This window comes from Cynoglossus semilaevis, chromosome 4 (assembly GCF_000523025.1).
Source record: "Cynoglossus semilaevis isolate Cse_v1.0 chromosome 4, Cse_v1.0, whole genome shotgun sequence".
NCBI lineage: Eukaryota > Metazoa > Chordata > Actinopteri > Pleuronectiformes > Cynoglossidae > Cynoglossus > Cynoglossus semilaevis.
The window spans coordinates 11,463,519-11,475,787 of NC_024310.1; the positions used below are offsets into that span (position 1 = coordinate 11,463,519).

The window sequence follows — 12,269 nt, forward strand, 5'->3', positions numbered from 1 at the left end:
CCCCCCGCCCCCCATCCCCCCGTCTGACCCCTCTGCCCTGGATTACAACCTGGGCTGCTCCCCAGACGTGGGGGTTGCTTAGCCGGCTTAGCCCGGGTCACACACCTTGACCAAGGGCACAGACGGCCGCCTGCTCCCTCGGCGGCCGCAGGTATCGCTCTTCCTCCTCACCAGCTTTCCCGGCCAGAGGCACGGGGATAAACCTGGAAACACCACATAACACCAGATAACAGATTTTTTTTTTTTTTCTGGGACTTGTTGGGGGTGCAGTAGCAGAGACAAAGGCTGGAGGAAATGAATAATCGGAGGGAGGAGAGAGGAGAAAGGATGGGGAAGTAAAGGTAGGGGCTGGGTCGGGAAAGGAAAGGGATAAATGGGGTAAAGAGAAGGGAGGAGGGATGGTAGATTGAGGGAGGAGAGAATTGATCTGGGAATGGTTAGTATGCAGCCCCTGCCAGCCCTCCCCCTGCCCGCCTCCCCGCCTCTCTCCTCTCCCATCAGTCAGTGAGGGCTGAGAGTGTGTTGTGGACCACTGCCCGGATGCCTCATACATATTAAAGCCCCCTGCTATTATTTATATCATGTCTCTCTCCTGGTTGCTGCCCCCACCCCTCTCCCCCGCCCCCTCTCCACACCTTGCCAACATACATATACGGCCATGTGTGCGCACACACACACACAGGTGCACAGACAGACTCCTGCTCGCACAAACAATGACACGCTGAGACACAGTAACAGACAGTCTCACACACACACACACACACACACCTGAATGATCTCAGTATCTCCTCACGTCTCCCTTTGCGCCACATTCCATACTTGTTTTTGTGTCTTGGCCCGACTCGTCCTCTCAATCGCTCCTTCTTTTTCTCATCTTCTCGCCTCTGTTTGATCTTTTCTCTCCTCAATCCCTGCCCTCCCTGCTGCCGTGGAGAGAGTGATATTATTTGGATAGGTCTTAAGCCCCCTAAAGCCCATAAGGACCTGTTTGTCTCTCTGCCTTGTTTTCCAATGTCACCGGGGCCAGGGGATGGTGTCTCTGTCAGACGACTGGTCCAGCTCCAGGTCCGGCTCTGAGCAGAGGTTAAACCTAGCTCTGGTTGAACAATGACAAGAATTCCCTTTACAATAAAATCAGTTTTTTTATACATGAAGAACAATTAGATAGGATAAACTAAAGTTTTCTTGTCATACATTTGGTGACTAGAAGGTAACTTTGAACTTGTTAACCTAATATATTATAATTGTTGACTTTGCGGTTCCATTGTGCAGTGGTTAGAACATCTGCCTCGGAAGCAGAGAGTCCAGGGTTCAATTCCCAGACGAACCACATACTCCTGTAAGTAGCTTTAGATAAAAGCCTCTGCTAAATGCATAAATGTAATACTACTTTGTGGGCTACAGTGGTCGGGCCCCGGCTGCCACCCGAGGGCTCTGAGGTCAGAGGTCAATACAACGTAGACTCCAGGTTGGTTTACATCAGGATCATTAGATCATTAGAATTACCAATTAAGATACACATATAAAAACAAACAAATTGACTTCTGTATAGAACAGAGGTGTCAAACTTCAAATTCACAGTGGGAAAAAATATAAAAACTGGGACCAAGTCTTGGACCAAACTAATTTATTGAAAAATTGAGTTTGGTTAATTTTGTTGAATGTTATTGTTCATGTTTTCCCTTCTCTCCAGATGTGCTGTAACATAGCACATACACTGCTAATACTACAAATCCTACCAGTATATAGTGGCTATATAATGGTGGACCAACTCTATTACACATTTGATATGATCTTGTGGACCAAATCTAATTACCCTGTGGGCCAGATTTGGCCCCCGAGCCTGAGTTTGACACCTGTGGTATAGAATAACCGATCTAAAGGCTCCGAAAACTTTTGAAATGTCTGGCACTGTTAGATCTGTATATTTTTCTTCTATCCCCAGTGTCCCAGTCAAATAAAGGGAAAACATATTGCATAAATATTAGTATTGGGCTTTAAAGTACCTGCAGAATTGCACCATATGGTGCTTATTAGATGGAGTATTAAAAACATTTGTATTAACAGGTGGCAAAAAAACAAGGCATCCCCAGGAGGTTGAGTGCAGAATGTCTGGGACTGTGTTTTTTTTTGTTTTGTTTTTTTTCCCCTCCTCACTCGGTGGGGTTTCCTCACTCTTTACCTTTCTCTGTTCACTCACGGCGCCTGACTCTCATTCCTCTGCTCCTGCCCCTCCCCCCCCCCCTTGTTCCCCTTCTTCATCTCCCCGGCTGTGTGATGTCCTTGAAGGCCTGCAGAAGCTCCCATAAAGCCTGCAGTAAATGGCTCTAATCCGGTAATAAATGGCTGTGTCCTACAGACAAGGGTGCGAGGCTGCTGCAGCCACGGCTTTATCAGATTGAATAGTATTGGCACAGGCATGCACAGACACACACATGCACATGCACATGGAGTCATTCGCAGATGTAATAGAAGCCGCATACGTGTGTGTGTGTGTGCGGGTGCGCGCGTGTGACGGCACGCATGTTGAGCGCGCACGCTCATTTAAGCGATGGAATCGCACCTGCTCCGATTGTGCCGCTTTTATGGATGCCATGCAAGAGCAGCGCCATTATAACCTTTAAATGATTAGAGATGCGACTATGATGCATTATGATGATAGGATCATATAGAGCTGTTGCGCCGCTCTTTATGCCGACCGGGATAGACCGAAACGGAATGAAGGGAACGGGGAGGGACGCGGGGAATAAGGAGAAGAATAGTAATGTGACCTTTGGAGATACTTGGAGTTCACCTGTTTTTAATCAGCAAATAAAATTGATTTTTCACCCGCCCTGCTTTTATTTGTGTAGCACTGTAGTCACTCAGTCCTCCGAGACTGGACTTAAATGTATGTGCCTGTGTGTGGGTGTGGGAATGTCTTACAACCTCCACACTCCTTGTTGAGTTGTAACCCGCAGCAGTGCTTTCATTTTCCTGTCATAACGTCTATTGATTTTCCTTCTCCCTGCGCGTGTGTGGGTGTGTGTCTGTACACCGGCTCGCATGTAGGTATGTGTATGTGCTGTGTTTTTTTGATTAGTGTGTGTGTGTCTCTCTTCAGGTGGAGCTGACCGGCAGCAGTGTGTTTGACTACATCCACCCTGCAGACCACGTGGAGATGGCAGAGCGACTAGGAATTAGTCCTCATCTGAGGGCCGAGGCTGGATGCCACACGGTGCCGGAGAGCGCGTCCAGCTCTGCATCCACATCATCCCTGGCTGGTACCCCTGAGCCAAGTAGAGAAACATATGAATTATGAGTATATTAAAGCTTCGCTTTGAGTCGAGGCAGACCAAAGGCAAGTCAAAGTGTTTCCTTCCAACTTCAGGCTTCATTTCTTCTTCTCTCTCTCTCCCTCTCCTTCAGCAGCTCCGTCCAGCCCTCACTCTCCGGCCGATGAGCCTCCTGACCGCGGCTTCTTCATCCGCATGAAGTCCACGCTCACTAAAAGAGGCCTGCACGTAAAGTCTTCTGGATACAAGGTTAAAGTATGGAGGCATTACACACACTTCAACACTGACCTCCTTGTTGCCAGGGCTGGTGAAATAACAAACAGACCCTTGTCACTTTGCCAGCACTGTCAAGGTGGTTGTTTTCACTGTGTTTTATGGCTGTGACCTTATTTCACACTGGACTGCTGCACATGACAGACACTTTACTGCGCTCGCTGCTGTAACAGCGGAGCCGCCGCGCGCTCTCCGGCTCGGGATACGACATTGTATTACACTGTAAATATTGTGATGACTTAAGGTGAAAGAGTACAGGCGCGCCGGCAGTTAACTCTTTCATCTCACACGTCAGCCCCAGTTTACGTTAACGGCTGCGATTACAAAAATAAAATCTGTGCTTTGGCAATGCAATCAAATCCTAATGAGCAGGTCAAAAGGTCAAATAGTGGATATTTGATGTTTCACTGACCAATTAGAGTCTATTGGCTGACTGGAATTTGGAATTTATTTTTTTTATCCTGTATAACGGACGTCACCTGCAGGTCGGTTTGATCCTCCTCCTAATGATGTGACACATGATAAGAGACAGATCTGGACTGCAGGCAGGCCTGTCGTGTCTGTTCATAGTTCCATTCAATTCCCACAAATTTGTAAATGCTACGATTGATGACGGATTCGAACGCTAGCCTTTTTACAGCAAGCAGGGTCGCTTGTTCGATGCCCGTTTTTTTTTTTTTGTATCGTCCCCCCACATGGTGTTTGTTCTCTAAATTGACCATCAGTGTGAATGTGAGTGTGAATGATTGTCTCTATATGTGACCCTGTGATATACTAGTGACCCCACCCACACACTGTCACGGCTGGGATTGGCTCCAACTCCACCGTGACCCTGCGAAGGGTTAATGAGTAAATAATCTATGGATGCTCAGTGACACGACGACCAGGACTAATTATAAATTCATGAATTGGTTTTCTCCTGTTTAACGGTCTCTGGGTTTTTATGATATGACCAGAAGGTCTGTCAGGAAAATCTCCATTTTTATGTGAATAATATATTTAATAAAACATGTAAATGTAATGCATAGACCATTGATGACCACAGTGTTCCTTCTGATTTGCTCACCTGTGCGGGCTGTGTGAGGCTTTAGTAAAACGAACACATCTCGGTGTGACGGTCCTCCTAACGTCTTGCGTCGCGTCCCCAGGTGATCCACGTGACCGGACGTATCCGCTGCCGCCCGGCGCTTATGCCGGGCTCAGCGCGTTCGGTGCGTCGGCCCATGGGTTTGGTGGCTCTGGCCCACACGCTCCCACCCTCCACGCTGAACGAAGTCCGCATGGAGAGCCACATGTTTGTCTTCCGAGTGAACATGGACCTTCAGGTCACGTACTGCGAGAACAGGTGAGTGGTTGCGGTGTCAGTCATGAGCCGACACGATTTGTTGTTGTTTTAGTGGTTTTAAAATACTTTTTTAATCTTTAATCCTCAGGATCTCAGAGTACATGGACCTGACCCCAGCTGAGGTGGTGGGACATACGTGTTACCACTTCATCCACGTAGAAGATCTGGAAAACCTCCGTCAGAGCCACGAGGATTGTAGGTCACACGTATATGATATGTTGTAGTCATTACTTAAACATCTCGACTTTTACATATTTATCAGCAAACTGGAATCTTGAAAGCCCTCTTATAAATCCTCATTCACTCTAGTTGTGATAAGCGCCCTCTGCTGCCTCCACCGTGAATTGCAAGATCTAGATATTGACTCCTGTTCCTTCTTTTCTCTTGTCTCATCTTCACTCCCCTCCTTCTCCTCCTCCTCCTCTCCTCCCCTTTCCTAAACTCTCCTTCCCTCAACTTCAACACATCTCCATTCCTTCCCTCTCTCCCTCTCTCCCTCTCCTCTCTTCTCCCCTCCAGTGCTGAGGAAAGGCCAGGTGGTGACAGGTTACTATCGCTGGCTCCAGAGGAGGGGAGGCTACCTGTGGATCCAGTCCACGGCCACCGTCTCCATCAACCACAAAGCTCCGCACGAACGGAACGTCATCTGGGTCAACTATGTCCTGAGGTCAGTACCGGCCGAGCAGATCTACAATCTGCCCCTGTGACTGATGCCGGTATGTGAGCAGCATCACACTGAGAACACTGAGCCTTTGAAGGGAAAGACCATGAAACGCAGGAGGATTAGCCAGAGTTTCACACTAACCGAGACGGGAGGACGGTGACCGGGATACCTGATGACAGAGCAGTGACATCAAAGCAGGACACAACTTTTATTTTCAATGTTTTTTAAAATTATTTGAATAAAGAATGAGAAACATGTTATTTTCTAACCAATATTTGGAGATGAAAAAAGTAAACTTTTATTTTTAAAGCCACAATTTAATTTGATTTAATTCTTAAGTCGTCACTTACTCGGATGTTTTCCAGATTGTTGTTTCAGTACTAACTTCTTCTTTTTTAACTTTTTTTATGTAGGATACTATTAAGTAGCTTATTGTTACATCAAACTGTTTAAAGGTTTAATTTATGTTTTTCATTATGCAGATACAGGAGTTGTATAACCCAGGATCATAACCAGCCACATTTAACACTGAACTGTTGCTCAATTAATTAACAGGAATTTGTTTTGCATTTTTATAAACTCATACATTACACATGATTTTTTTAAACCTGTTTTTTATGCCCTTGTGTTCATAAGAGCACAAATGTACAAGTGTTTTTTTTTTGTTCTTTTTTTATATATTTTTTTTTTTAGGTTGAGACTATTTTTATACAGACACGACAATTGCATAAATCTGCATCTTCTCTTTCTGTTTGTACAAATACATATTCACTCAGGTAATGGTACCAACACACACACATATGCAGGAACAAACATTTACAAAAAAAAAAAAACAAGTGTGTGCAAAGGCACGGAGCAGTCAGACAAAAACAAGTTGTGGTGTAGGCTGAATATCAATGCTAATTGAGCAGAAGGTATATAATTACAACAAATGGATGTCAGAATTTTGGGGCTGAATGTTGTTTTAGTTAATTAGTGCTGTAATTACAAGAGCTCATTAACTTCACCAGCAGCCTCCTCCTTGTCTGGGCTTAACTGTGTTTAGGTGGGCTGCTAAGTGGGCCATAAAGTGTGGGTTTTTCGGAGTGTTTTCTGAATAGTGTTTGTATGCATGTGGCTGAAGTTGTGTACTTTTTTTTTTAAGTATTCACTCACACCGTTATTTGAAATGCTCGATCAGTTTTTCCAGAATATCTCTCCGGTTTCCATAACTTTCCTTTTTTTTTCTTCTTTCTTCAGTCGAACGGAGTTGCCCGACACTCCATTAGACATCCTACAGCTTCCAGAAGGTGTGAGAGCGGAGAGACTTCGCGTCAGCTCACCTCCCACCAACAGCTCCCCACAGGCTCGAGGTGATAATACACACAACACTACAGTACTGCGTGGTCCACACCTGCATAGAAAAAACTGGTTATATTTAATCAATTTAAGTTTTCCTGGAACACCTGGAACACTGATGCACACACTCCAGCCCAGTAGGTGGCAGTAATAACCCCGCCAAATTCATTTTACAGTTACAGAGAATATGCTGGGTTGCATTGGGTGTTTGAAAAACAAATCTGCTTGGTGATTGTAATTTTTCTCATTGGCTAAGATAAGAGCATGGTTGTTTGCAACTCTGTGCACCAATCAGTTTCCTCTTCATTGTGAACACAGACACCAGAGCTAACGTTAGCTACAACAGTTTTGGTTCAGACCCGCAGAAGTAGCCAGGTGACAGGTTCAGAGCCATAAAAAATAATAGTGTGAATTTGTACTAATTTGTGTATACAGTAGACCAGTGGTTCTCAAACTGTGGTAGGCGTACCACCAGTGGTACACGAATGCTTTCTAGTGGTACGTGGGGAAAATTCATATTTTCACATTTGCATTTTTAAATGAAATATAAACATACCATGCACAATTAATACAACATTTAAACATAAACACTTATAAACCTCTCTCCTGTGGTGGAAGCTAACAGGGAAGGTCAATGCTGCTATATTCTACTGTTGGTCATCATGGTGGTACAAAGAGAGCTTGATGTTTTCTCAGGTGGTACAGAGTAGAAAAAGTTGGAGAACCAGTGCAGTAGACAGATGAAGTACACAGTTTAAATTAGTATTGTTACACATTGGGTCACATATTGATATTTGATAAGAATGCAATTGAAATCAATATAATGAGTCTTTGATTGTCTTTGTTATCCATGGTAGGATATCTATGTAAAGTTTCCATTTCAGGTCTGAATATATTTGTTTACATACAAACGTGTACATTCCTACTAAGGGGGATAAGAAGAAGTAGCATTCCTGTGTACCACAGTAGTATACAGAACAGAGTAATTCTTTCATTTTCAGTCCGTTGTCTTTGTGTCCGTCCACTGTTTCAAATTCTTTTCCTCTCTCCTCAGGTTCTCAGCCAGGGAAGGCCTCGTCTGGTAAGTGTGAACCCAACACTAAAAGTAGAGACAAATTCACCACCTCCACAGTCCAGTCCGAGGACAGGAGGAAGCGCCATCTGAGGTCCGAGCCGGAGGGCGCTCCCCCGGAAACCCGCCGCAGATTGGAGGAACTGCGTCACCTAGAGGAGAGCGTGTCGGCCTCCTCGGACCTGGCCAGTGATAGCGAGGGAGAGGAGGAGGACGAAGCCGAGTGGGACCAGGGAGGAGACGGTGACAGACTGAAACAGGAGGACGGTGTGGGTGGAGTGAAACAGAGCAGAGGAGGGGACACTCCGACCAGAGGGGACAGAGGAGGACGAGCGCAGAACGGCCGCGCTGTGATCCAGCAGCTGAAGAATGTAGTGAGCGCGTCCCCTCTGTCCAGCAGCCCCAGCATCAAGACTGAACACGACTCCCTGACCGTCGGGGGTCGCTGGGGATCACACACGCAATCCTCCACCCAACACCAGCCCTCGCATGCGCACACACCGTCCAGCAGTCTCAACGGTGACAGTCCCACCACCACCATACCCGACTCCTCCTCCAGCAGTGAAGCGCCTGCAAAAGGTCTGTTCACTCCTCCGTCCCCCGCCTTGTCTCCCGCCATGTCTGTGTCCTCCCCGCTGCCCCGCGAGGAGAGGTCCGTGTCAGGTGTGCTCAATCGCGGCGGCGGTGGAGGCGCGGGCTGCGGTCCCGACTTTGAGCTCCTCCAGAGACTGGCTGCGGGCGGTGCTGCGGGGAGGGTCCTCTTTCACCCCCTCGCCCTCAGCCCACAGGGCCCTCAGAGTCTTTATGCCCCGAGCACTATCCGCTACGCTCCACCTGAGCTGCCTCCGTCGCACCACCACAGTACGGGACACAGTGATGGCCTGCAGCTACGCTCAGACCATCACAAGGGAGCCCCCCCAGCCTTCTTTCCACACCTACAGCGGCTGGCCGGCCTGCCGCCCTTCAGCGGTTTCTCCCCGTCCGACAACCCGTTCTCCTCTGGGCTGCCCTTCTGTATGAATGGACTGAGGGGTGCCGCGGGTTCAGAGGAGGATTGAGGGTTATTGGGGGGGCAGAGGGGGAGTAGGAGGTGAGAGGAGGAGAGGATGAAAATGAAAGATGGAGCAGGGTTGACAGAAGAGAAAGAAAGGGGTTGAAAAGGGCGAGACGGACAGGCGTGGCAGGACATTAAGCCTCTAAGGACTTTACTAATTGGACGATGAGTTGAATAACTGAGATCTAAAACATGTGACAAGTCGCTGCCTTAGGGAATGGTCATGACCGCCCGTTATGGACGTGTGACGGCGACCTGCTAAGGAAATGGGACGTGAAAACTTTGACTGGTTGTCCCTCGAGACTTTTTTTTTTTCCCCAAGATCTCCACTCAAGCTCAGACGACTGTGTTGATTTCTGTGTCTCTTCCACTCAGAGAAGCCATATTGTAAATAGAGACAAAACCATGAAGACCCTCAGCTCACACCCACCTCACTGTCACCGCATCTAACCCAATCAGCTCTGAGGACGGCAGACAAATGTGGACGCTCGTCTGTAGGAAAGAAAGTGACTTTTGGTTTTCAAATTTTTATTATTGCAGTCTCACACACACACACACACTCTTTTCTCTCAGATCCAGATGAGATCTGGTGATTTTTTTTTTGTATTGAGATTCAAAAATAATAATAACAGTAACAATAGTAATGATAATAATTAAACCTTCATCAGTCAGCCATGATTTAAGCACATTTTCGGGACACGACTATGAATAATGTTGTCCCCTACATTCCATTATATATATAAAGGCAAAATTAAATGAAGACTGGGTGATATTTTGTTGTTTTTTATTATAGGAAGCTCTTTGGTTTGACTGACTATTAATTATAACATATTCTGTACGAGGCTGCGACTGTGTTTCTGTATGAAAGCCATATTTTTTTTTTTTTTTTTTCATTTTGTCTCTATTGATTTTTTTTTTTAACGGCATAAGAGAAATGAACGACCGGCGTGAAAAATGTGTCTGGACAGACAAAATAACATAGTTGTATTGGATGCACAATAATCACACTTTTTTTTTTTAAGTTTTTTATATATATATATATATAATTCTGTGAAGTTAAAGTTATTTCTGTGAAATGCTTTTTAGAAGCAGAGGAATGGTGTTGAACTCAAGTGTTAATATCATTCAGACCTCTGTGTTTTTCGGAGCACTTACTGGATTCCGTTCTGGTGTGAACTCAAAGCACTTCATCACTTAACACTGGCTGGGTGACCCCTGTTAAAACAGAAAACAATGCAAGAGTGGTCACTAATATCCTAGCCTGACCACAGAGTCGGAGAGGGGCATAAATGCTCGATTTTTTAAATAACGTAGATAAAATAAAAAAATAAATAAATAAACAACAGACCACCTATGGTCATTAAAAGATGACCATTCAAGGTCAATAAATACCTACTGGAAATATTCTGCTGTGGTACAAATTCAGTCAAAAAGAAGAGAGGGCGGGATTAAAAACACTTTGAATTTCAGTTTGAAGGTAACTGAATTATCTCAGGACTGTAGAACAAATTCACAAAGTAATAAATCACTGAACGTTTCATTTCCCCGTTTGGACCGAAGGGAGTCAGAAGTAAAATGTGACAAATCTGCGAAAATAAAGGCGGAAATATTAATAAAAAATGCGAGGAATAGTGACATATTTTCTAATAATGTATGAACACCCACATAAATAATGCACTTTGATTAAAGTCCTTAGGGTTGATGAAAACACACCTGACTCTCTGCTACCTGGGGATTTCATTTATCAGAGGGCAGGGACGTCAAAAAAAAGGAAAAGAAAAACTTGTGAATGTGCACTACACATTCACGGCTGTACATCACATTTCACGTCTTATGTGCACTACACATTCACGGCTGTACAAATATGTGTCAGCGCACATATTCTGGAGTGTTCCATTGCATAGAGCGGACGAACGAGCCTGTGCGCGCCTGTGTGTGGGTGGATGCGTGTGTGTGTGTGTGTTTGTTGCGTTGTACATGAGTCTTTTTTTATTATTAAATAGCTAACCTGTTGCCCATCACTGTGACTCTAATGTTATACTGTCATCTTTGTGAATATTCCACCCACTCATTGAATAAAATGAACAAATGTGAAAAGGAAAAAAAAAATGTTACAGATAAAGATAACAATAAAATATTCCAGTAGAGGAGCACAACTTCACGACTGTGACTTTTCATTCTTGCTTTGCGACGTAGCGTACGATTTATGAATCACATCACTTTTGATGATATTTTACACATAAAAATGTTTCGTTTCGGTGGGATTTAAATTTTTTTCCCCCGTATAAACAAACAAAATCTGTCCAAAAAAGTAAGAAGAGTTAACTTTCCTTTCAACCATTATTCACATAGGTCCATGCGAATTCCAAACACACCCGGCCTCCAGGTGTGACTCGGAGGAAGATGTTACGCATTAAAACGCCGAGTCATTTGAATCTTTAATAAAGTGAGCAGAGGTGAAAGGAATGGGCCTCCGTCTGAGACGGTGTCAAATTTAACAAAGACGTCGCCATAAATTGGTCTGAGATGAACACAGGGACACGGAGAGTGTCTCACTCATGAAGGACTACATGCAGGTGTGTGTGTGTGTGTGTGTCGCCCTGGCACATCTGTATGTATGCATCTCCATAATTTGTGGCTATGTGTGTGTGTGTGTGTGTGTTGTCTGAAGCAGCCCCAGGGAGGGGCTCTGACATTGAAGACGGGTTAAATCCTGTTTTACATTCAAGTGGCAGGCCCTAGTTCATTAGAGTGAGGATCATTCCTCCTCAAGACCAAAGGAAGCGCATACTAAACAAGAGCAGTTGTTGGGGAGAAAATGCCATTGTACGTGCAACAGCGTGTGTACTGTATGAGTGTGTGCGCCGACGTGCGCCGTGTGACCTGAGCTGCTGGAATAACCTGCGTTCCCTCCTCTGCCTCTTCTTAGTTTACGTACGTAGCAACAACAGTGCTGATTTTTTCTTTCTTTCTTTCAATCGTGCACTTTGTGACAGTGCAGTCGTGCAGCTCGTGTGCACGCAAGTCATGGCAGCCTCTCCTGACTGTCTTCCACTCTGCCTGTCAGTGAGTCACCCGTTCGCCCTCTCTGTCACTGACTTTGATGGCTTATCTTACCCTCTGAATTGGAGTCAGGCTCCCAGGGGAAATACCTGAGCACATGTAAATGCATTTGAAGGAGTAAAAATACAGGCAGGAATAATAGAGTGAGGGATGGAGGACGACGCTGTGCAGACAGCTTCCTCCTG

At 45.4% G+C, this 12,269-nt stretch overlaps 1 protein-coding gene across 2 annotated transcripts in view; it reads left to right on the plus strand.

The window, feature by feature from the left end:
• Window positions 1–10,729, plus strand: part of npas1 (neuronal PAS domain protein 1) — a 41,479-nt gene extending 30,750 nt beyond the window's left edge. The window contains exons 6-12 of one of the 2 annotated variants that reach the window (XM_017032240.2): window positions 3,104–3,278; window positions 3,409–3,524; window positions 4,697–4,893; window positions 4,982–5,088; window positions 5,413–5,560; window positions 6,797–6,909; window positions 7,950–10,729. In XM_017032240.2, the coding sequence (XP_016887729.1) occupies window positions 3,104–3,278; window positions 3,409–3,524; window positions 4,697–4,893; window positions 4,982–5,088; window positions 5,413–5,560; window positions 6,797–6,909; window positions 7,950–9,025 (1,932 nt within the window). In that variant the 3' untranslated portion in view covers window positions 9,026–10,729. Of the gene's footprint in view, window positions 1–3,103; window positions 3,279–3,408; window positions 3,531–4,696; window positions 4,894–4,981; window positions 5,089–5,412; window positions 5,561–6,796; window positions 6,910–7,949 lie in introns of both variants that reach the window. The other variant, XM_017032236.2, reaches the window with a different exon arrangement.
• Window positions 10,730–12,269: the final 1,540 nt, after the last annotated feature.